Source organism: Caenorhabditis elegans, chromosome IV (genome assembly GCF_000002985.6).
Source record: "Caenorhabditis elegans chromosome IV".
Lineage (NCBI taxonomy): Eukaryota > Metazoa > Nematoda > Chromadorea > Rhabditida > Rhabditidae > Caenorhabditis > Caenorhabditis elegans.
The window spans coordinates 10242952-10265414 of NC_003282.8; the positions used below are offsets into that span (position 1 = coordinate 10242952).

General features: G+C 35.2%; 4 protein-coding genes across 5 annotated transcripts; 3 read left to right on the top strand and 1 right to left on the bottom strand.

Annotated features, from left to right (window-relative positions):
• Positions 1-660: 660 nt before the first annotated feature.
• On the top strand, positions 661-2756 carry tkt-1 (transketolase). The gene is made up of 4 exons (NM_069477.5): positions 661-785; positions 837-1510; positions 1557-2331; positions 2416-2756. Exons 1-4 carry the CDS (start codon positions 665-667, stop codon positions 2700-2702), a joined length of 1857 nt encoding a protein of 618 aa, NP_501878.1. The 5' UTR covers positions 661-664; the 3' UTR covers positions 2703-2756.
• Positions 2757-3208: 452 nt separating this feature from the next.
• On the top strand, positions 3209-6834 carry F01G10.10 (BPI2 domain-containing protein). The gene is made up of 13 exons (NM_069478.6): positions 3209-3297; positions 3799-3948; positions 3994-4103; positions 4153-4275; positions 4324-4442; positions 4487-4596; positions 4645-4707; positions 5215-5440; positions 5485-5717; positions 5767-5868; positions 5921-6019; positions 6412-6563; positions 6610-6834. Exons 1-13 carry the CDS (start codon positions 3211-3213, stop codon positions 6722-6724), a joined length of 1689 nt encoding a protein of 562 aa, NP_501879.3. The 5' UTR covers positions 3209-3210; the 3' UTR covers positions 6725-6834.
• An 841-nt stretch (positions 6835-7675) lies between these two features.
• On the top strand, positions 7676-12901 carry daf-14 (Smad-related protein daf-14; the record flags this gene model as incomplete). Of its 2 annotated transcripts, NM_001268546.3 has the most annotated exons (6): positions 7676-7777; positions 10666-10724; positions 11138-11279; positions 11327-11477; positions 11544-12056; positions 12597-12901. In NM_001268546.3, the coding sequence occupies 6 exons, from the start codon at positions 7695-7697 to the stop codon at positions 12642-12644; spliced, it is 996 nt and encodes a 331-aa protein (NP_001255475.1). In that variant the 3' UTR covers positions 12645-12901. The 2 variants fall into 2 exon arrangements, with proteins under 2 accessions (NP_001255475.1, NP_001255476.1); NM_001268547.2 differs by lacking the exon at positions 7676-7777 and having other exon boundaries at positions 10715-10724; positions 12597-12898.
• Positions 12791-16706, bottom strand: F01G10.9 (aECM cysteine-cradle domain-containing protein; the record flags this gene model as incomplete). The annotated part of the gene is made up of 7 exons (NM_069480.7): positions 12791-13166; positions 13347-13867; positions 14326-14453; positions 14500-14684; positions 15364-15567; positions 15615-15711; positions 16561-16706. The coding sequence occupies 7 exons, from the start codon at positions 16704-16706 to the stop codon at positions 13092-13094; spliced, it is 1356 nt and encodes a 451-aa protein (NP_501881.3). The 3' UTR covers positions 12791-13091.
• Positions 16707-22463: the final 5757 nt, after the last annotated feature.

The following is a 22463-nucleotide window of genomic DNA, read 5'->3' on the forward strand; positions in this document are numbered from 1 at the left end:
ATTTTTTTTGTGAGAAATCAGAGAGCGCTCGAGAGCGCCGCTGTTTTAGTCGGTAAACATTCTTTTTTGTGCGCAACGATCGAGAATTGTCACTGTTTTCATATACTGGTATATTTTGTAGTCATTGGATCTCCATTTTAATGAAAATTTCCTTCAGAACATCTGCGTCTCACTAGAAAGTTAGTGTTTCCGTTGTGATGAAACGCGTGTTGGGTTTTTTGGACATTGTCTTTTCATACTTTCAACGCAGAAGAAAGCGGTGTCTTTTTCCACGATTTTATATGTCCAAGAAAAACATTTTTAGGCCTGTCTTTTCAGTTCTTTATTTATTCAAAGTACAGAAACGAAGATGAAAACGTTAACGTTGCGCTGCCCGGTGTTCTTTAGAATGACATTTTTTGCCAACACTTTGCAATTTTTGCCTGAATTTTGAGTTGTTTTCTCGGCCAGTCTCCTGTTTTATGCAGTGGTACCATTAGTAAATAATAGATAAGAAAATGGTGGTGCGTTGAGATGATAATGATACTAGTTGATAACGATAAGGTGTATGTCTCTCCCTGTGTGAAACGGCCGACGATTCACTATTTTCTTCGAGAATGTTCTTTGCCGTTCTTATTCTGAAAATTTTAACATTCTCCCAAAAATCCATTATTTTTGCAGGAGAATGACCGTTTCGGAGCAACTTCGCAATGATTTGGAAGACGCTGCCAACCGCATGCGTATTTCCTCGATCGAGATGACTTGCGCAAGCAAAAGTGGACATCCCACGTCTTCTACGTCTGCTGGTAAGAATTATTCAACATTTACTCGAATCCGATAAATTTCAACATTTTCAGCCGAGATTATGTCAACTCTGTTCTTCTCGGAGATGAAGTACGATGTCGCAGAGCCAAAATCAGCATCTGCCGATCGTTTTGTTCTCTCCAAGGGACACGCTTGCCCAATTCTCTACGCTGCGTGGGAAGAGGCCGGTCTTCTGAGCCATGAGCAAGTGCTCTCTCTCCGCAAAATCGACTCGGACATCGAAGGACACCCCACTCCTCGCTTGAACTTCATCGATGTTGCTACAGGATCTCTCGGACAAGGACTTGGAGTTGCCACTGGCATGGCTTACGTCGGAAAGTACATTGACAAAGCCAGCTACCGCGTCTTCTGCCTTCTCGGAGATGGTGAATCTGCTGAAGGATCTGTCTGGGAAGCTGCTGCTTTTGCTTCAATCTACAAGCTCGACAATCTCGTTGCTATTGTCGATGTCAACAGACTGGGACAAAGTCAAGCCACTTCTCTTGGACATGACGTAGAGACCTACAAAGCTCGCTTTGCCGCTTTCGGATTCAATGCCATTATTGTCAACGGACACAATGTTGATGAGCTCTTGGCCGCATATGAGACTGCTCGTTCCACCAAGGGAAAGCCAACCGCCATCATCGCCAAGACTTTGAAGGGAAAAGGAATCGAAGGAATTGAAAACGAGGACAATTGGCATGGAAAGCCAGTCCCAGAGGGAACAGTAAGTTTGACGTGAGAATGAAATAGTCTCATATTAAAAATTTCAGGTCAATGCCATCAAGGCTAGATTCCACGGAAGCCAAAAGGGAAAGCTCGTTGCTCAAAAGCCAATCAATGACGCCCCTGCTATTGATCTCCATGTTGGATCCATCAAAATGGCTGCCCCAGAATACAAGAAGGGAGACAAGGTCGCCACAAGAGCCGCTTACGGAACTGCACTTGCTAAGCTTGGAGATGCTAGTCCACGTGTCATTGGTCTTGATGGAGATACCAAGAACTCTACTTTCTCTGACAAACTTCTTAAGAAGCACCCAGATCAATTCATTGAGTGCTTCATTGCCGAACAGAATCTTGTCGGTGTAGCTGTGGGAGCGCAATGCCGTGACCGCACAATTCCATTCACCAGCACATTCGCTGCATTCTTCACCCGAGCCACTGATCAGATCCGTATGGCCGCTGTTTCATTTGCTAATCTCAAATGCGTTGGATCTCACGTCGGAGTCTCAATTGGAGAAGATGGACCAAGTCAAATGGCTCTCGAAGATCTTGCAATTTTCCGTACTATCCCAGGAGCAACTGTTTTCTACCCAACCGACGCCGTGTCTGCTGAAAGAGCAACAGAGTTGGCTGCCAACACAAAAGGAGTTGTTTTCATTCGTACCGGCCGCCCCGCACTTCCAGTTCTCTACGACAATGAAGAGCCATTCCACATTGGACAAGCCAAGGTTGTGAAGCAGTCAGCCCAAGATAAAATTGTTCTTGTCGGATCGGGAGTCACTTTGTACGAGTCATTGAAGGCCGCTGAGGAGTTGGAGAAAGAAGGTTTGTTTTTTTTGTTACGTTTTACTTTTTAAAGTTTTATTTTCAAAAAGAAACTGTATTTGAAACTAAAAATTATGTTTTCAGGAATTCACGCCACTGTTATCGATCCATTCACCATCAAGCCACTGGATGGAAAGACCATCGCCGAGCACGCTCTGAAAGTTGGAGGACGAGTTGTTACTACCGAAGACCACTACGCAGCTGGAGGAATAGGAGAAGCTGTTTCCGCTGCTCTCGCTGATTATCCAACGATTCGTGTCAGATCATTGAATGTCAAGGAAGTTCCACGCTCCGGACCACCAGATGCTCTCGTGGACATGTACGGAATCTCTGCTCGTCACATCGTTGCCGCCGTCAAGAACTTCCAATAATGTATTTTTAATGCCTCGTATTATAGTATTATATAGCTTTCCTTTATGTTTACTTGAAATGGTTGTGAATTTACAGCAAAATGAAACAATTTAAAAAAAGGTGCATCGCAGTTTGTATAAGCTTCTCGCACGCGTCTAGACAATAAGAAGGCCGTTTCGCGGGCATTGGATGTTTTGTGGCGAGGCGATGACGGGGATCGAAACCTGTTCGGTACCCGAATTGATACACTTCTCATCTACATCTTCTTGTCGTTTCTGAGAATAAGCGATACAGAAGATGAACACTCACGGCTTCTTAGTCTTTTTCCTCTTTCCGCTCCTCACTTTTTCATTTTCCTTTCAATTTCATGATTTCTCTTTTTAGGAACTGATCAATATTTCTGATATGAGGATTTCTCTTTTTTAGACGGTTCTTTCAAATAAAGACCAAAGTTTTCAATTTTTATATTTATATAACGTTACTAGCAGTATGCAAACATGAAATGAGTTTTTATTTATTTTTCCAGTTATGAGAGTTCTACTATTATTTGGATTCTGTGTACCATGGCTTTCATCGGGACAAGAAATCACTCGGGATTATTCTCCACTTCTTGATGTAAGCTTATCAAATTTATTATCTGTTCGGCAGATCTTTATCGATTTGATTGGAAAACAATGGTTGTGGCATTTCATATTTTGAAACATTTAAATTTTTTGGACAGACCCTTTTTTCACATACCACGATTATACCTGCTTATTTCTCCAGGCTCATTTCAAAATTGAAAGAATGAAACGCGAAGTTTTGCTTTATCTACAAAAAAAATAATACGGTATACGATATTTGCGAAATGCGAAGAGTGCCCTTTGAAGATTACTGTACTTTTAAAAAAATTATCGCAAGATCTCGTTATTGATAGTTTTTGAAATTTGGCAGCAAAGTAACAAATTTTAATGAAACAAAAAACTGCATTTGACACCATAGAAACAATGTTGCATATATCAATTTAATATGACATCTCAGTGACTTCAGTGAAACACTTGTTTTACCGTAGTCCAAATGAAATTAAAAATCTAATCTTTCATAAAATCTTCATCAACATATTCATTTTTTTTATAGAAAAACACCTCAGCTGTCAACCCGGGTATCTACCTTCGAATCATGCCAAACGGGTTAGCTTACTTGAGAGAAGTTGGAATGAAAGTGATCAATGAGCAGATTCTTAAATTACAACTGCCAAATATTAGAGAACCGATTGAAAATGGAGAGGTTAGATTTATCGATAATCTTACAATAAAACATGTTATATAATAGGTTTCAATTTACAATCTTCAAATGAGCAAGTACTGGGCTCCACAGGAATATGCATTGGATATGTCTGAACCAAGTACATTTGCGTGGAGCATGAGCAAGATGCATTTGAGGTGATAAATAATATTATACTAGTTCTAGATATTCTACATTAATTTTCAGAGCTGCTGGAGACTTTCAAGCCACTTTGAATAGTCCTCTTCTGTTGCCTACCGTACCAATTACAGGGCATTTTGAAGCTCTTTTAGGTCACATTAGTTTGTATATTACTGTTAATATGGAACGGTAAGGGAGTTTTGATAAATTTTGATTTTTGAAACGAGAAAATTCTAGAAATGCAAATGGAGCTCCTCAAGTAAGATCTACTGGATGCAGAAGTGCAATTGGATATGTTGATTTGAATGTAAGAAACACTGGAGTTATCACTGATTTCTTTATCAACGCGTTTAAAGGTAAGTTGATCCCTGAAACATAAAATTTAAATCAAACATTTAAGCATTCTTGATTGGAAACTTCAAACCACAAGTTGAACAGAAGATGTGTAAAATGATTGAATCGATTATTGATCGAGATATGAATATTTTACTATCCAACATGCCCCTAAAAGTGAGTAAATTCAAATTTTCTTTCTGAAAACTTTTGAATATTTTAAAGATTCGAATCAATGAGAACAACTTGGACATCATCGGAGAAACATTTGGAGTTGCTCCAAGAAAGGTGAGGTATGTCTCATTAATATATTTTAAACGTTGATCAAGAGGCTCAAAGTCGTAAAAAACCACGACAATCGATAGCTCAAATGAAGCCTTATGATTGAATTACCAAACTGATGCTAGAAAATTTGCATGGGTGTAGGGAAATTAGAAACAAGAAAGTTTGAAAAAAGTTTGCCATCTGTTTGACAGCGATGTGGTAATCTTTTACAAGGCTTTCAATGAGTTGCCAGTTGATATTGTCACGTATTTTCAGATTGAATCCAATTATTTTGAAGGTGTACAAAAAAAATAATAAATTGTATTGTATTTGAAATATATACTCAAAATGTGCCATGAAACCTATAGTTATAACTAAAAAGTACTTTAAATTTTTTTTAGATCAGTCAACATTTTGAAAAATTGTCTAATTATCGGATAATTTAGTATGTTTGAGTTACAGTAGAAAATTTAGAGTCGAATGCTCAACTTTCAAACTGTTTTCTTTTGATTTTAACGACCTTTATTTCAGCATCATCGGGCTGGAAAGTTATCAAATCTGAATGCCAAGAATATCACCTTGACCCATTTCGTACAACGGCTTCGTGATAAGGAGTTAGTGTTGGATTATCAAATGTTGACAGCTCCATTTGTACAAAATGGTGCTGTAAATATGATGTCAAAGGGAGAAATCTCATATCGAGGTCAAGGTGGAACTCCCTTCTTTCCACCAAATGTTAGAATTCCACCTCCACATGGTATGAATTATTTCAACTGCCGTTCTAAAAGTAATTTATTTCAGGAGTTCATATGATTGAATTCTATGCAAGTGATTATCTGGCTAATTCAATGTTGTATCATTCATATCGTCAAAAGTTCCTTGACGTCACAGTTGGACCCGAAAGTTCTCCACAGCTTCAAGGACTTTTGCTTACAAGTTGTGGTCCTGCTGGTTTCTGTCTTGGAGAGTTCCTTGGTACACTTGGAGAACAATTCCCGGATAGACAAGTTGAAATTGAATTTTTCGCAAAGAAAGTAGGTTACCTAATATACGATCCTAATTATTTGACACACTTATTTTCAGGCTCCACTAATTGTGTTCATTGATGATAGGTCTCGGTTTAGACTCCATGGAGGTCTTAATATGTACGTAAGACCTTCGAAGCCAAATCAAGTTAAACAGCAGGTACTGATTTATTTGATTCTATGAAACAGAAATTCCTTTTATTTTCGTAAAGATCCTAAAAGCTGACACGACAATGACTGCAAACGTAAACTTGTGGATCAATGGATCAATTATTGTTGGAAACTCAACGATTGAAAATTTGGATTTTAAGGTGAGATGTTTCATCCAATCATCTATGAATCATTCTTACTGAAGCTATGTAATTTCAAGTCGTACGACGTACGCCAAATATTATATGTTTTTATGTGTTTTTACAAATGGTAATTTAATCGAAACGTAAATTATTAATAGGCCTTTAAAATCACCAGAAAGCTCAAAATTGTAAAATAAAGAGGTTACGTAAAATGTAAATAGGCCCAATCTATCCCAATCTTCCACACTAGTTTAAAACATTTTGGGTTAAAGATGGAAAAATTTGAACTTGGGTAAGACTTGAATGCGATTATATGATATTTCACCAAGAAAATTGTCACCAATTTATTTTTTTGGAAGCCGGCCTGGATGTTTCAGTTTTGAGGTGCTAATCAAATTGTCATATTTCAGCTCCTTGAAACAAAAATCAACGATGTCGACCAAGATTCATTTTCCGACTTGGGATTATTTGGTGCTGAATTTTTAGAGAAGCTTCTCACTGAAATTCTTCAAATGGGAATTGCTCTGCCAACCATGCAAGGTGTAATTCTGAAGAGTCCAAAGTGAGTTTGAAACGAGCTCTATAATATGAATTTATTATAATTTCAGATTAACTTTCCACGATCGTTATCTGAAAGTTTCAACATATTTCAAACTTGACGAGGAATACGCAGGAAGTCTTGTCAGAGGAGCTGTTGGAAAAACGTTACGTGGACCATTGTGATGAATGACAAAGTTACCAAAAAACAGAAATATCGATATTTAGTTACCGGTTTATATGTACATTTCGAGAAAAGAATACTGATGAATATATAATAAATAAGTTATTATCTGCGAAACTGTTTGAAGAAATAAGGACAGTTTTCATCTCCGTAATTTGCAAAACTGCAAATAAAATTAAATATTTGCAAGGGACCAAAAATTGTTTTTTCTGTCGAATGTATAATATGAGAGTTTCGATTGAACGTGTCAAGTCTTTCATAGAGATTCTATTCAACAATTCAAACAATACTTTCAATCGAACAGGTATCATTTCATTCGTGATCATTCATTTCAATATCTTCTTGATCGTCAAATAAACTTATCTTTTCAACGTTTAACTTTCGTTCACATTACCAATGTACTTTTCTCATTTTTCTTTTTCTGTGGTTTTTAATCATTTCTCTACTGGCCAAGCTCCACCATTAATCTCAATCTGACAGAATATTATTTTGCTGAATTACAGGGAATCTTCAAAACTGGATCCAAATTATTTGCAATCGAGGGTTGTCCAACTATCGAATAATTTGTTATGATCAAAATTCTAGTCGTTTTTAAAGGTACAATTGGGTCTATTACTGGCTTAACAACCTGATGTGCATCGTTTAGTAATGTCAATTCGTATTTATTTGTCTCATATTGAACCCTTCCTAGTCACGCCACTTCACATAAAACCATCACCATGGAGTCATTGCGTTTCTATGTTTTTCTGCTCATTTTCTACTCTTTCTATATACTTTTGGATGTGACTTGATCATCTAAAGTCTCGCTTTTCACACAATTGTTTTTGACTTTTTCATTCAAAGTGCAAAAATTGTGTAGTAGATGTTTGATTTGTTACCTGTTATTCAAACAATCCATAAATCGGCACCCTTCCGTTTATATTTTGGAGATTTGTTGTTTCGAACACACATTTTTTTGCAGAAACATTTATAATGTCCAACGAACAAGAAGATTTTGGATCACTTTTTAACAACCAAGGAGAGTTAGGAATCATGGACGATTTTGCCGAGTTTGGGTAAGTAAGTTTTTAAACGGGTGATGCTGATAACATTTATAATCGTACTTTTTACGATGTGTCAAGATGTCTTAACCGTGCAATAACAGTTGTCTCTGCGTCTCAATTCCCGCATTTATTGTAGATCATATGGGACATGGAACAGCCTGACACCACGTGATTTTTCCGATAATAGTCACATTCAATTATGTTTACTTCTGTTTTTTAATGAAAAATAATTTGTAATTTTTCCGTGTCAAATAGTTTCCTAACTCCCGGCTGTTAACAAACTATTATAAAAGTCGCTCAAAACTTTTTTCAATGCAATTTTAGTTATGTAAACTTATAACAAAAGTAAATTAAAGGTGACTGACTATTTTTAGTCCAATATATATACCAATGTTGACAGGGTTTTACAAACTGGAAGCTATTTTTGATGATTCAAGCTTTTTATTTCAAAAATCTGTCTGACTTTTCTGGACTGCTCTACTCTATTGAAACTTTAAACTCAATTTTACAAAAAACAAGTAATTGAACTGTTTTCTCGGCTTGAAAAAAAACCTAGAATGTTCCAATTATTAGGCAACACCACTAAGTTATATCAGTAACTTCAACAAAACGTTTCAAACCAAATAAGTTTTATATTTGTCCAGCACACTATCACTTCCCCCGTAGACAGTGAGATGGAAATATATTGTTAACCTGACTGACTCGTTCCGACTTTTATAAGACAAGATGCATATTTCTCTCTCCGCCCTGTCTACGCATTTCTGTGTCTTGATCTTTTGAACCAAAAAGTTTACAACGGATGTCCTGGGGCGGAAACAATAAATACCTCTCTTTCTCGTAGTTTGCAACGTACCCGCTCTTCTTGAGTTCACCGGAATCAAAACACAATTATTGTATTTGCCCCTGTCTTTTCCTCATTTACATTTTGAAGTTTCCCCAAAAGTTCAGTATCGTGGTTTGTTACTCAATTTGCAATTCCTAGCAATTTTTAAAAAATTATGAAAGAAGTCCCCAAATATTCCAAGAAATTCAGGAAAATTTGATGAAAAATAGGGAAAAAACCACAATGTTCTCTTTTTAAATTTTTCAAAAAAAATTTTTTGTAAATAATTCGAAGTTTAGACTCCAACAGGCACAATCAAACAAACATCTAAAGCCGAAAATTATGATAATTTGTTTATCTCTACGAGCCTTTTATGAATCTGATCTCTTAACCCAATAAACGAATAATATCTTCTTGATCTATCTGACCTTTTCGTGTTACTGTTCTCGTCTCTTTTCCTGCAATCGGCAAATATTTGAGCACAGCGCAACAGATGGACCACACTTTGTAGACAGAGCCACGTTGCAGTGTTCTAGAGTCACACTATTTTAGGGGTTTTCGGTATGGATTTTTTTATCGATTTTTTTAAATTTATTAATTTTTATTCAATGAAATTTCCAATGTTGAAAAACATTAATTTGTTGGAAAGATGAAAAAATTAAAATTTCAGAGGGTAACTAAAAATATTTCGAATTTTATTTCGTAACTACCCCTCCTCGAACTATTCTTCTTCCGAACGGTAATAACGAACCTTTTGTCATCTTTCCCTAACCTTCTTTTGTTCATTTCTCTTATTCATTCAAAGTAGTCGTCATTGAAAATACAATTCAGATGACGTTCTCAACCTCGTCTTTTTTTCCATTTCCTTCTATTTATCGATCACGTGCTATCGTTCCCTATTACGCGCTCACTCCAACTTTTTTCTTCCTGTTAGGAGCAGAAGCTCACGTGTTGCCGATGCTCTGAGTATATTCGTTCTCTATTTCTCTCCGTTCTCTCTCTCTCTCTCTCTCTCTCTTCTCTCTCTTTTTCTCTCTTTTTTCCCATTTCTTTCCTCCTTTCACTTACATTTGTTGTGACAGAAAACACACACATACATACCCTAACGCTCACTCTCGCTCCTCTCCTCTCTCGTTTTTCCTATCTAGTTCTCAAAATATTTCTCACGTCTCTTCTAGTTCCAATACTATTTTTTTAACCGTCGACTTTTATAAACTGATGTCAGAAACGAGCGCAATTCCAAAAAGAAAGAGTATGACTGACGTCAACAAAGGTGAAAGTTCTTGATCTGTTTCCAATACTCATATACATATATTTATTTCAATTTTCTTCAAAAACTCTATATTTGGTTCTATTCTGCCAGATCTAGTTTTTAAAAAGGAACCATAGTTCGTTCCCGAATATGAAAAAAAGTTAAGTAGCAACATTTAATTTACCGCATCATACATTATCTAACATTAGATATATAGTTGAATACACTTTTTTCAAGAACGAGACAGCACCTGTCTGGCAACTTCACGTACACTCTTATGAGAGATAACAATCTAAGGTCGTGAGACTTGCCCTATAACAAGTCTAGTCGACTTTTTAATTTCTTCTAATACACCTGTTATGACGACACGTTGCTAGACTCTGACAATAAGGAAACTAGACCTGAAGAAAAAGTGAACATATTTTTTAAATGATTTTGTGTTTTTCACTTAGAAAATCGAATGATTTCAGTACATTTATTTTTATATTTATTTATCAAATGAATATCCCAAAACTATCTTCCTTCTATAGCATGCTGATAGAGAGCAAAAAAATTTAACTGAACCGATTTCAAAACCTCTAATACGACGTCATTATTTCTTATCTATAGGTATTCTGGCATTATTATGCACTCAATTGACTTTTTCTCTATTTTCACGTCAGCTAATTTCACCAACAACCCTCATATTCGTAATCCTTAGATAATCCCTTCCTTATAGGATCTCATTATCTCATAATTATTTCATTTTGTATTAATATCAAAGCCAACCGACTTCCTTGTTGTTTTGTGTTTTTCTTAACTCGTTTTAAATATTCGACTTTTCAGTTTTCAAACTACAACAACACCCACAAATTGGGCGGCTGCGGGGAATTATATGTACCCAGGTGAGTCAAATTGTAGACATGACAAAGTTATTGGAAAACTAGACAGAAGTGGCTATAACTGCAAAAAATATATTTATAAAACAGACGTTTTCAGTTCCTGATCTCAGAATGCCTCAAATCACATAAAATATAAATATGCTTCAATTTTTTGTTAGAAAACAATTATAAACATGAAAAATATCTTTAAAAATATTTCGTATGATTTCGATGTTTTTCAGACGATTTATTTCCGGTTTGTCATATGATTTAATATGAATCAGAAAGTTCTAAAACGAAAATTATCCAGCTTAAGTCCCTCATCATCCATATGAGTCACCGTGATCACAATCACTTGGGAAACAAGTTTCTGACTAATTTAACATTTGGAATTGAGCTTTTATTTTATTGTTCAAACTGATATACAAAAATTACAGATCAAGTTCACTTACCGGCAAGCATCAATAATCCAAACATGCCAATAAACGACTGGTTGGAAGATGCTCCAATGCCTGATTGCTATAATGTTCCGTCAACATCAACTGATGAAAATAATGATCCGTTTCCATTTTCAAATATGTACGTTTATTTGAAAGTTATACACATTCACATACCTCTTTTTTTAGCTCAAGCCAATCTTCTTTGAAACCAAAAACTCCTGAAAAGGCAGTAGTTGAAGTACGTCCTACTGGAAACGAGATGTTGGATCCTGAACCCAAATATCCAAAAGAAGAAAAACCGTGGTGTACCATATTTTACTACGAGCTGACTGTTCGAGTAAGTTCAAAATTATTTGAGAAAGAATTTCAAAAAACGGATAGCATAACAATGATATATTTTCAGCTAGGAAAAGCATTCGAAGCCAAAGTCCCAACAATTACAATCGATGGTGCAACTGGAGCAAGTGATGAGTGCCGAATGTCGCTTACATCTCAACCATCTTCGAGAAATTCAAAAAGCTCACAAATCCGAAACACAGTTGGAGCAGGAATTCAATTGGCATATGAAAATGGAGAACTTTGGCTAACTGTACTGACTGACCAAATTGTTTTTGTACAATGCCCATTCCTGAACCAGACATTGAATAAGCCACTGAAATATGTGTTTCGGTTGCAAAACAAAGGAGATCAAAAAAGAATGAAAATATTCGATAAGGAGCAGTTTGAACAGGAGAAAACATTGGCTCTCGGACCTTTAACTGAAAAAGAGGTGGCTGATGAACGAATGAGAATCTTCTCCAACATCAGAGTCTCTTTCTGTAAAGGATTCGGAGAAACGTATTCCCGTTTGAAAGTTGTGAATTTACCGTGTTGGATTGAAATTATCTTGCATGAGCCAGCTGATGAGTATGATACAGTGAGTTTTTAAACTTTAATGTAATTTTTCCTAAATTAAAAATATAATATTAAAACACAATTTCCGATAGTGCGGTCCAACTGCAGCTGAAATACCCAAGATCTCTGAAAATGTTGTACACCACTGAGCCGACTACTGAATTTTACTGGCTAGCAATTTTTGTATAGGCTTAAAGTATCTCCATTGAAGATTAAAGAATCGATTTTTTAGCCACCTGGATTCTTTCGGTGAATCAAGGCTATATTTGTTTCCGAAATAAATAGATAAATTAAAAAACTTCATGAAAGACAAATAATTAATAATTATATTCACATTTGTCTTATCCGGTTCTATTTATAAAATAATTAAACAAAATATGACTATTTCAATCATTAAAACAAAAACACAAAAAATTCAACATATGATCTAGTAATGGAATTAACTGTTAAGTGTATGGCATAGTTGAGACCATTTTGAATTTGAATTTGAATTTAAATTTAAACACTTGAAATAACACACAAAATTGTTTCAAGTAATTAAAGTTCCATTAATAATCTTCAGGTTTTCCGTATTAATAACGAACGGCCGGAAATAGGATCCCGATCATGATTGCTTCAATATTTTCACTTCAATGATTGGTTCTAAGCATTCGAATGCGTACCCGTTTGATTAATATTTCCATTTCTGTCCCAGTTTTTAATTTTCATTTCTTTTGGTTAAAAAATTCCCAGTCTCTTGAATGCTTTTCTAAAATCTTTAATTCAATTATTTATTAGAATCTTCTGTTTTGAGAACTTTGTAATGTAATTAAATAATTTGATGAAATGATTATGAATGCGAATAAATTATTAAAATAATATTAATAATACATTTTTGGTGGAAAGGAGAGGAACCTGAAACAATAAATTAGAAATCTGACGACAAAAGTGTCAATTGTGGAAATAAATAAAATGAGATGATCCCGTATGGGTTGGAAATGTCTTTAAATGTAGGATGAGCACAAAACTAAAAGAGCAAAGAAAACAGAGAACATTTTGAGAAAAATTAAGTCATAGTTTAGAAGAATTTCTTGCTTTTACAAGAATCAATAAAATGGAATATGAGTTCACAGCTGGCGTTTGGAGCATACATCTGCAAATAAGGAAAATTAACATGATTGTGAAAAAGTGATTTGATTAAATGTGTCTCTGTTGTAACACCAACAACAGGAATTCACAAAAGAGCACCAAAAATACGTAACAGATAGGCACGTAGTCACTCCTAAATGCCTACCTGTAGTGGCAGCCTTGATTTCTATATTTTAAAATTTACCTGCAGGAAGGGACAGTTGCCTCTCGCCCATTTCGAGACATCTTTGATACTAAAACTCTTGGCCAGTTTTGTTATTTTTGCACAACTCTCTGCGGTAGCTTCCTGCATTTCTTGAGGATTCGATTGTAGAATTGGCTTCAACTTAAGAATATCATGACCCACTTGTTGTTGAACAGGTTGTATTGGTTGGGAAGGTGGTAAAGCCATTCCTGGTGGAGCCAATGGCATTGGCATCGGAGCACCCGGAGGAAGCGGGATTCTCATTGGTTGTGGGGCACCGGGCAATGGAACTGGACGATGAAGCATATTAGTTGTCGAAGAGACTGGAAGAGTCATTGGTCCAGGTACTCGGTATGGTTGATTATATGGAATTTGATGGCGAAGACGTTTCATTGATCTTAATGGAGAAAGATCTCGTGTTGTTTGATGACGATCAGAGTTTCCGATTTGTTGATCGAAACCAGCTTCATCCGAGAAGTCATCAGAAAAGAGTATCGGACGTCTGCGACGCATTCGGTATTCTGAATATTAAGATAACTTTGGAAAAGTGTAAACATACAACTTTTTTTTTGAAACTACTTTACCTAATTTCAAATTTGGAAAAAAAATCTTAGCAATCACTGGAATTTTCCTGAACTTCGGGGTATGACCAAACATGTTTCGTATGATATAAAATTTCAGTAACTACTTCATGCTTTTATTATTTTGAGAAAATGTTTGTTGGTTGAACTATATTCCTTCTTTGCAACATTTTCGCGGAGATAAATATTTTAATGATCACAGATAAAAGGATACATCGATCATCAAGGTTCGATTTCTTCATAAATCGTTGATTATTTGATCTTTAAGTAATCTTTCAGACCATATTGTAATGAAAAATAGTTTAAATTTAATTAAAAGTAATCATATTTCGATTTAAATTTATATTATTGCTTTCCGATAAGAATTTAGTATTAATTTGAATTCAAGTTAAACTAACCTCTTCTCATTGGTCTGTATAATGGAATATCGTCATAATCATCATAAGTAGACATATCATATGGCCTCTTCCGTGATCCTCTGTGATACATTGAATTTGGATAATCTTCTTCATTATCTTGATTTCCTCTGAAATATTTTAATAAAAAATTTAAATAGTTTCTTTTTTTTCTACATTTTATTCTGCTGATTGTTGTATCGTTCAATTGCTGAGTTTGACGAAGAGGATGATGACGTTGTATAGGACCGTTGTTTTGACACATTTGCAGAAGATGAAGGTGGAGATAGAGGTTTGCGTGATTCGATGACCTCGACCGGTACTTTCAAGGAGTCTTCCGGTGATTCAGTTGCATGACTCTCCTGAATCGTTTTATGGTTAAACCTCCGTTTTTGATTATAGGTCAAATGAATCTTGGAGATATATGTTTTGAAATAATGAACAGAGAAACCTAATCATAAATTTATGAAAAAAGAAGGAAAGTGATGGATAATATTAATGAATGTGCGATGTTGGATCAACTAGATTCTGTTAATTAGAACGTCTAGACGTATCATAAGATTTGATCTGACCTAGCCGTTTTTTTTGGAGAAATATATATCTATCGGGAAAAAGTTTCAATCGGAATAGTGATGTAATGATTTATTTTGGTCAAAGTTTAATAAGGATAGCTATACGCAAACTTTTCACTTCAATTTTTGATGATAGCAAGAAATATTCCGTTAATTTCGAGAAAAAATCTTTGATAGGAAGTAGAAATAAAACTTTTAATTGTGTATTAGGGCTTCGATATAGATCTTCCTTCAATGAGATCTGCCTACTTTAAGCCTACACTAACACCTTCTGTTTAAATACACGCAAACGTTTTTTCATTGAACAATTGAACTTCTAACAAATTTATCCAAATGGCAAAATTAGTATTATTTTCCCCACCAAACAGCAAAGAAGTGGTAAGAGTCCGGCATATCGGCCGGAAGGTTATATATATATTTTAGCTCCGTGAAACCCCCACTTTCTTATAATTTTAGCCTGTCTACTCACCTTCTTCTTAAGATACATTTCCTCAATAAGTCTATCAGCTTCTTCATCATTCATTTCATCAAATGGTTTTGTTGTAGTTTCTTCTTTCTGCGTCGAGGTCACAGTCACCGGAGTTGTCGTTTCTTCCGAATTCCGATGAATCGCGATTGTTACCTTCTTTGATGGCTTCCGACGAATCTCTCTGTCTCCTGAAGATCGATATGTCTGAAACTCATATTTGGGGTTTTATTTTTAAAATTTAAATGATTTACCGGTGGTTCCATAGTTGTTGTGAACTTATTACCCTGATAAGATGTGACTGCACGACCATTTTGATCATAAGTCACGTATTCTTCAACACATTTGTATCTGCAATTATATTCTTAAGTAGCCGGGGAAGATTAGAAAGTAACCGATTAAAATGCTAGCAGTCTAGGGTTCAACAATTTCATTTGAAACATACCGGCGGGGATTAGTTTTTGGGTGTTTGTATTGAAAAAAGGAGATTTTCTGTACATGGGATAGATTCTTGGTTTCCGTTTTGGACTCAGAAAGTGTGGATCGATTAGAAGCATCGTGAAATAAAAATTAATCTAATTTACCGTATTTTCCAATATAATTTTATTTCTTTATTAATTTTTGGAATTCCTATTAATCTTTCATTACTGATATGAAAATACAGTAAACGCAAACATCGAAATATTCCGTCAATATTGGCAGTTACTGGAAGCAAAATCTTTCGAAGTCTTCAAAAATTTTGCAACAAAACAAATCACTGTTTCTATTGTATTTTTTCTATTACTCTTGAAGATTTTTTTTGAAAGTAGATATCTCGGTTTTGATTTTATCAAAACTACTACAATTTTTAATATATTTGGTGGGTATACCTACTATAGTTTATCAGTACGTACGTATACGTTGCCAAATAATAGCGATGGAGTACTACTAATAGAAAAATACAGTTATTTTTTAATTTGGTAATCCTGGTTTCAAAACATTTGGAAACACCGGAAATTGCCATGGTTTTAATTTTTCAACTATTGCCCTGCAATAAAATTGACAAAATTATAAGAATTTAGATTGACGTTTTTTCAAATTAAAACAAAATTCTATACAAAACTATAAATTTGAGGGAACAGTTACCAAAGATAAATTCGATTTTTGTAGGATTTTGTTCAGTGAATTTTGAAAAAAAAAAAGTTTTTCGATTTGATATACCTTTTAACAGTTCTTGGGACACCAGTCCTTCTGGATAACGCGGAATTCAGTCGTTCTTCATATCGTTCCAGTACTGAATGTGTATTTGCAGTAACAAAATGCTCTGAAACCGTCATGAGCAGAAGCATAATGAGATGGACGATCATCTAAACATGAAGAATGAACTGTGATGTTTTTATTCGGAAATAATATAAAATGAGAAAGATGCAGCGGGATAGAAAATTGTTCATAATTGACATGAACCCAGCCGCCTTGTCTGGTTTTGACTGGCCGATAAAAAATAAGGAAGTCAAAGGATGAAAGCGTCTACAGACACTGCTACATATGCTTCTGAATCTTTTTGGAACTGTTGGATCTTTTGAATCCTGGATTATCTTTTTTCTTTGAGAAAAAGTGTATAGGCGGGGCATAAACCCAAAGGGAGGGGGGTCATAGTAGTAAGAGGAAATGAGAGAAATGAGGTGACAGAGGAAAAGAAAAGAGAGAGAAATTAGAAATTCGATTGTTCCGTTCGTTTTTTTCGTTTCAAAATCTAATTACTGTTTTATTGTTTGTGTTCGTTGTTCTTGTATTCTTTCACTCACCACGATCACCACCATCATCAGTACTAAACTAAAAGAGAAAGAGATTCAGGCTAATTGGTTGGCCCCTCTCTTACAATCTTCTAAACTATCTGACACTACTGAGAAAACACTGATTGTGAGGGAAATCCTTCAAGAAAAAGGCAGCTTCTCACATTGTTTCCGGTTAATGTCTAATAAGGAATGAGAAATTGATATCGTGCAGAAGATGATTTGCAAGGTTTTATCAGTTTGGCCTGGTGAGATCAAAACTTTCTTTTTAGATAAACTACTGTGAACTTTTGATATCAGTATGCAAATATGCCTGATTCGAAAATATAAGTTCTTTTTTCTTAATTTTTAATACATAACACCAACAGCTTGAAACGTTTTAAAACTCATTTTGATTTGTTCGATGCCCGTTTTTTTTAAATTTTGGAGTTTTGTGTGGAAATGATTTCGTTTTTTGTGATTTTTCTTAGTTTTTGTTACCTAAGTTATTAAATATTTTTTAGCGCGGCAAGACCCAATTGAATATATTCGTGTACCATTAAGGGAGAAATTCAGAAAATGACATTAGTTCCTGAATTCCGAAACCCAAAAAGAAGTGTATTTTATAACAAAAAACATTTAGTGTTTAAATAATCAATACCTTAAACCAAAACAAAATTAGTTAAACATTTTATCAACTTTTAAAGTTTTATGAAACGTTTGCAAAATATTATTGCAAAAATTACAGAACTAAATAAGACAACGTAGGGAAATGCTATTGAGTAGCTCAAAAAACGAGAACAAGAAATTTTATTGAATTTTAATATTTATCAATTTAAAATCTATGAGATTTACGCATTTACTCAAAAAACAATGCTTTGGAAAATTTTAAATAGCATTTTGATAAATCTAGAAACAATTAAATTATGTAAAGAAAAAACAACTTGGAAACTTATAAATTAATTTTAATTACCATAGAAAAGAGAATAAAAAATTATGTTCTAGTTAAGACTACAAAATCGTGTATACTTTATTCTGGATACTGTAACCCAAATCGGAACAAAATGTGTAAGAACATTGAAGCAAGGACTAATGAACTGTTGATTCTCGATTTGTGAGAGAAGGGTTATCACATTAAGATAAGGGATAAAGATAACAGAATCAGACATCTCTGTCGTTAGTTTGAACATTTCAATGTGGAAAAAATAGGTGAAAAAAGATAAGGAAAGGGGAAAGAAGATAAATCTGTTTTTCAAGCGGTATCGTGTTCCGGATCTCGGTATTCCACAGTACACTATATCTCCCGTTTAGATCACAAAGAAACAAAAAATTGGCAATCTGCTGGCACTAGTCTGATCGTTTTTCCTCTCATCCCCGAGGACAGGATTTTTTAACTTTTTCAAAAAGTGTTCTAGAATCGGAAAAATTACATTTGATACGATTTCTCCTAGAATGTCAAGATATTCAATTGATGATAACACCTGGTGAGAGAACTGTAAATTTCAATAATGATGATGTCATATAATACATATAAACTGTAAGTTTCCAGAAGGTTCATAGTCAGACAATTTAACAAACTAAAGAGTAACAAAATTTTGGAGTAACAAAATTTTTAGACATGTTCCCAGTCTCCAGGTCCACAAAAATAAAACGGACAAATTGGTAAAATTTTTAATCATTACCTATATATAAAAAAATAGTTTCCGTTTGTTAAGAAGTGACGCCATAGCTTACAAAGGCAAGGCGTTTTCGGCTGTTGGAGGGATATAGGTTTGGAGTTATTAGTGGGATATGGTCGGGGTACTGTAGTAGTACTGTAGGAGTACGGTAGGATTACTGTAGTTTAGGAAAAATTGTGTTTTAGTATTTTGAAGAGATATAGGTTTGGGGTTAGAAGTGGGATATGGTCGGGGTACTGTAGTAGTACTGTAGAGGTACTGTAGGAGTACTGTAGGATTACTGTAATTTAGGAAAAATTGAGTTTTTGTCTTTTGAAGAGATATAGGTTTGGGGTTAGTAGTGGGATATGGTCGGGGTACTGTAGTAGTACTGTAGAGGTACTGTAGGAGTACTGTAGGATTACTGTAGTTTAGGAAAAATTGAGTTTTTGTCTTTTGAAGAGATATAGGTTTGGAGTTATTAGTGGGATATGGTCGGGGTACTGTAGTAGTACTGTAGTGGTACTGTAGGAGTACTGTAGGATTACTGTAGTTTTTGAAAATTGACTTTTCGCCTTTTGAAGGGATATTGGTTTGAGGTTAGTGATGGGATGTGGTCGGGGTACTGTAGTAGTACTGTAGTGGTACTGTAGGAGTACTGTAGGATTACTGTAGTTTGGGAAAAATTGACTTTTCGCCTTTTGAAGGGATATTGGTTTGAGGTTAGTGATGGGATGTGGTCGGGGTACTGTAGTAGTACTGTAGTGGTACTGTAGGAGTACTGTAGGATTACTGTAGTTTGGGAAAAATTGACTTTTCGCCTATTGAAGGGATATTGGTTTGAGGTTAGTGATGGGATGTGGTCGGGGTACTGTAGTAGTACTGTAGTGGTACTGTAGGAGTACTGTAGGATTACTGTAGTTTGGGAAAAATTGACTTTTCGCCTATTGAAGGAATATTGGTTTGAGGTTAGTGATGGGATGTGGTCGGGGTACTGTAGTAGTACTGTAGTGGTACTGTAGGAGTACTGTAGGATTACTGTAGTTTGGGAAAAATTGACTTTTCGCCTTTTGAAGGGATATTAGAAAATTCGAGAAATGTTCTATATAGAATCGTCTGGAAAGCTCGAGAAAATTCTGGAATGTTCTAGAACCTTCTGGAAAATTCGAGAAAATTTAAAAATGTTCGTGACGAGACCCATCGTGACGAGACCCATCGTGGTGAGACCCATCGTGGTGAGACCCATCGTGGTGAGACCCATCGTGGTGAGACCCATCGTGGTAAGACCCATCGTGGTGAGACCCATCGTGGCGAGACCCATCGTGACGAGACCCATCGTGGTGAGACCCATCGTGGTGAGACCCATCGTGGTGAGACCCATCGTGACGAGACCCATCGTGACGAGACCCATCGTGGTGAGACCCATCGTGGTGAGACCCATCGTGGTGAGACCCATCGTGACGAGACCCATCGTGGTGAGACCCATCGTGGTGACCCATCGTGGTGAGACCCGTCGTGCTGAGACCCATCGTGGTGAGACCCGTCGTGCTGAGACCCATCGTGGTGAGACCAATCGTGGTGAGACCCATCGTGGTGAGACCCAAATTTTTGGCGAGAAATTCAAATTTTCAGTGAAAAAAATTTTGGCGGGAAATTCAAATTTTCAGTGAAAAATTTTGGCGGGAAATTCAAATTTCAGTGAAAAAAATTTTTAGCGGGAAATTCAAATTTTCAGTGAAAAAATTTTGGCGGGAAATTCAAATTTTCTGTGAAAAAATTTTTGGCGGGAAATTCAAATTTTCTGTGAGAAAAATTTTGGAGGGAAATTCAAATTTTCAGTGAAAAAATTTTGGCGGGAAATTCAAATTTTCAGTGAAAAAAAATTTTAGCGGGAAATTCAAATGTTCAGTGAAAAAATTTTGGCGGGAAATTCAAATTTTCAGTGAAAAAATTTTTGGCGGGAAATTCAAATTTTCTGTGAGAAAAATTTTGGGGGGAAATTCAAATTTTCTGTGAAAAAAATTTTGGCGGGAAATTCAAATTTTCAGTGAAAAACATTTTGGCGGGAAATTCAAATTTTCAGTGAAAAACATTTTGGCGGGAAATTCAAATTTTCAGTGAAAAAATTTTTGGCGGGAAATTCAAATTTTCTGTGAGAAAAATTTTGGGGGGAAATTCAAATTTTCTGTGAAAAAAATTTTGGCGGGAAATTCAAATTTTCAGTGAAAAACATTTTGGCGGGAAATTCAAATTTTCAGTGAAAAACATTTTGGCGGGAAATTCAAATTTTCAGTGAAAAAATTTTTGGCGGGAAATTCAAATTTTCTGTGAGAAAAATTTTGGGGGGAAATTCAAATTTTCTGTGAAAAAAATTTTGGCGGGAAATTCAAATTTTCAGTGAAAAACATTTTGGCGGGAAATTCAAATTTTCAGTGAAAAACATTTTGGCGGGAAATTCAAATTTTCTGTGAGAAAAATTTTGGGGGGAAATTCAAATTTTCAGTGAAAAAATTTTTGGCGGGAAATTCAAATTTTCAGTGAAAAAAATTTTGGCGGGAAATTCAAATTTTCTGTGAGAAAAATTTTGGCGGGAAATTCAAATTTTCAGTGAAAAATTTTGGCGGGAAATTCAAATTTCAGTGAAAAAAAATTTTAGCGGGAAATTCAAATGTTCAGTGAAAAAATTTTGGCGGGAAATTCAAATTTTCAGTGAAAAAATTTTTGGCGGGAAATTCAAATTTTCTGTGAGAAAAATTTTGGGGGGAAATTCAAATTTTCTGTGAAAAAATTTTTGGCGGGAAATTCAAATTTTCAGTGAAAAACATTTTGGCGGGAAATTCAAATTTTCAGTGAAAAACATTTTGGCGGGAAATTCAAATTTTCTGAGAAAAAATTTTTGGCGGGAAATTCAAATTTTCTGAGAAACTTTTTGTTAGCTTAAGTACCACCTGGAACTGGCGAGACCCATCGTGGTGAGACCCTTAAAAATATGGGCGGGGACTTCAAAATTTATGAGAAAAGAAATTTTGGCGAGAATTCAAATTTTCTTTGAAAAATTTTGGCGGGAATTCAAATTTTCTGAGAAAAATTTTGGCGGGAATTCAAATTTTCTGGGAAAAAAATTTTTTGCGGGAAATTCAGATTTTCTGAGAAAAAAGATTTTGGCGGGAAATTCAAATTTTCTGAGGAAAACATTTGGCGGGAAATCCAAATTTTTGTTCTGGAATCAATTTTTTTTGTTTCAGCACCTTCTGGAAGTTTCAAGAAAATTCTAGACTGTTCTAGAATCATCTGGAAAATTCAAAAAAGTTCTGAAATGCTCTACAACCTTCTATAACTGTAGGAGTTTTTATTTGTTTCGTTACATCTATATTCAAAGAACTTAGTAGTTAATTATTCAGACTTCTCCAGTTAAGGAAAGTTATTAACTTATTAAAAAAACTGTAACTCTGTGGAATTTTTTCGAAAGCCTGATAATGATAATGTGTTACTCAAAAATCAGAACATTCTAACTGTCTCTTTGAATTTTCTGAATCGTATACCATGGAAGGAGAAAATGCGATTTAATCGATGAAGTTTCAACTTTTTTTAATGAGACATTTTTGAATGATTAAAAGGACATCTATTTGTTATACATTTTAAACTCCGCCAGTCGTTGGCCGCGCCGGAGGCGCGGTCATCGGCTGCTTTCAAG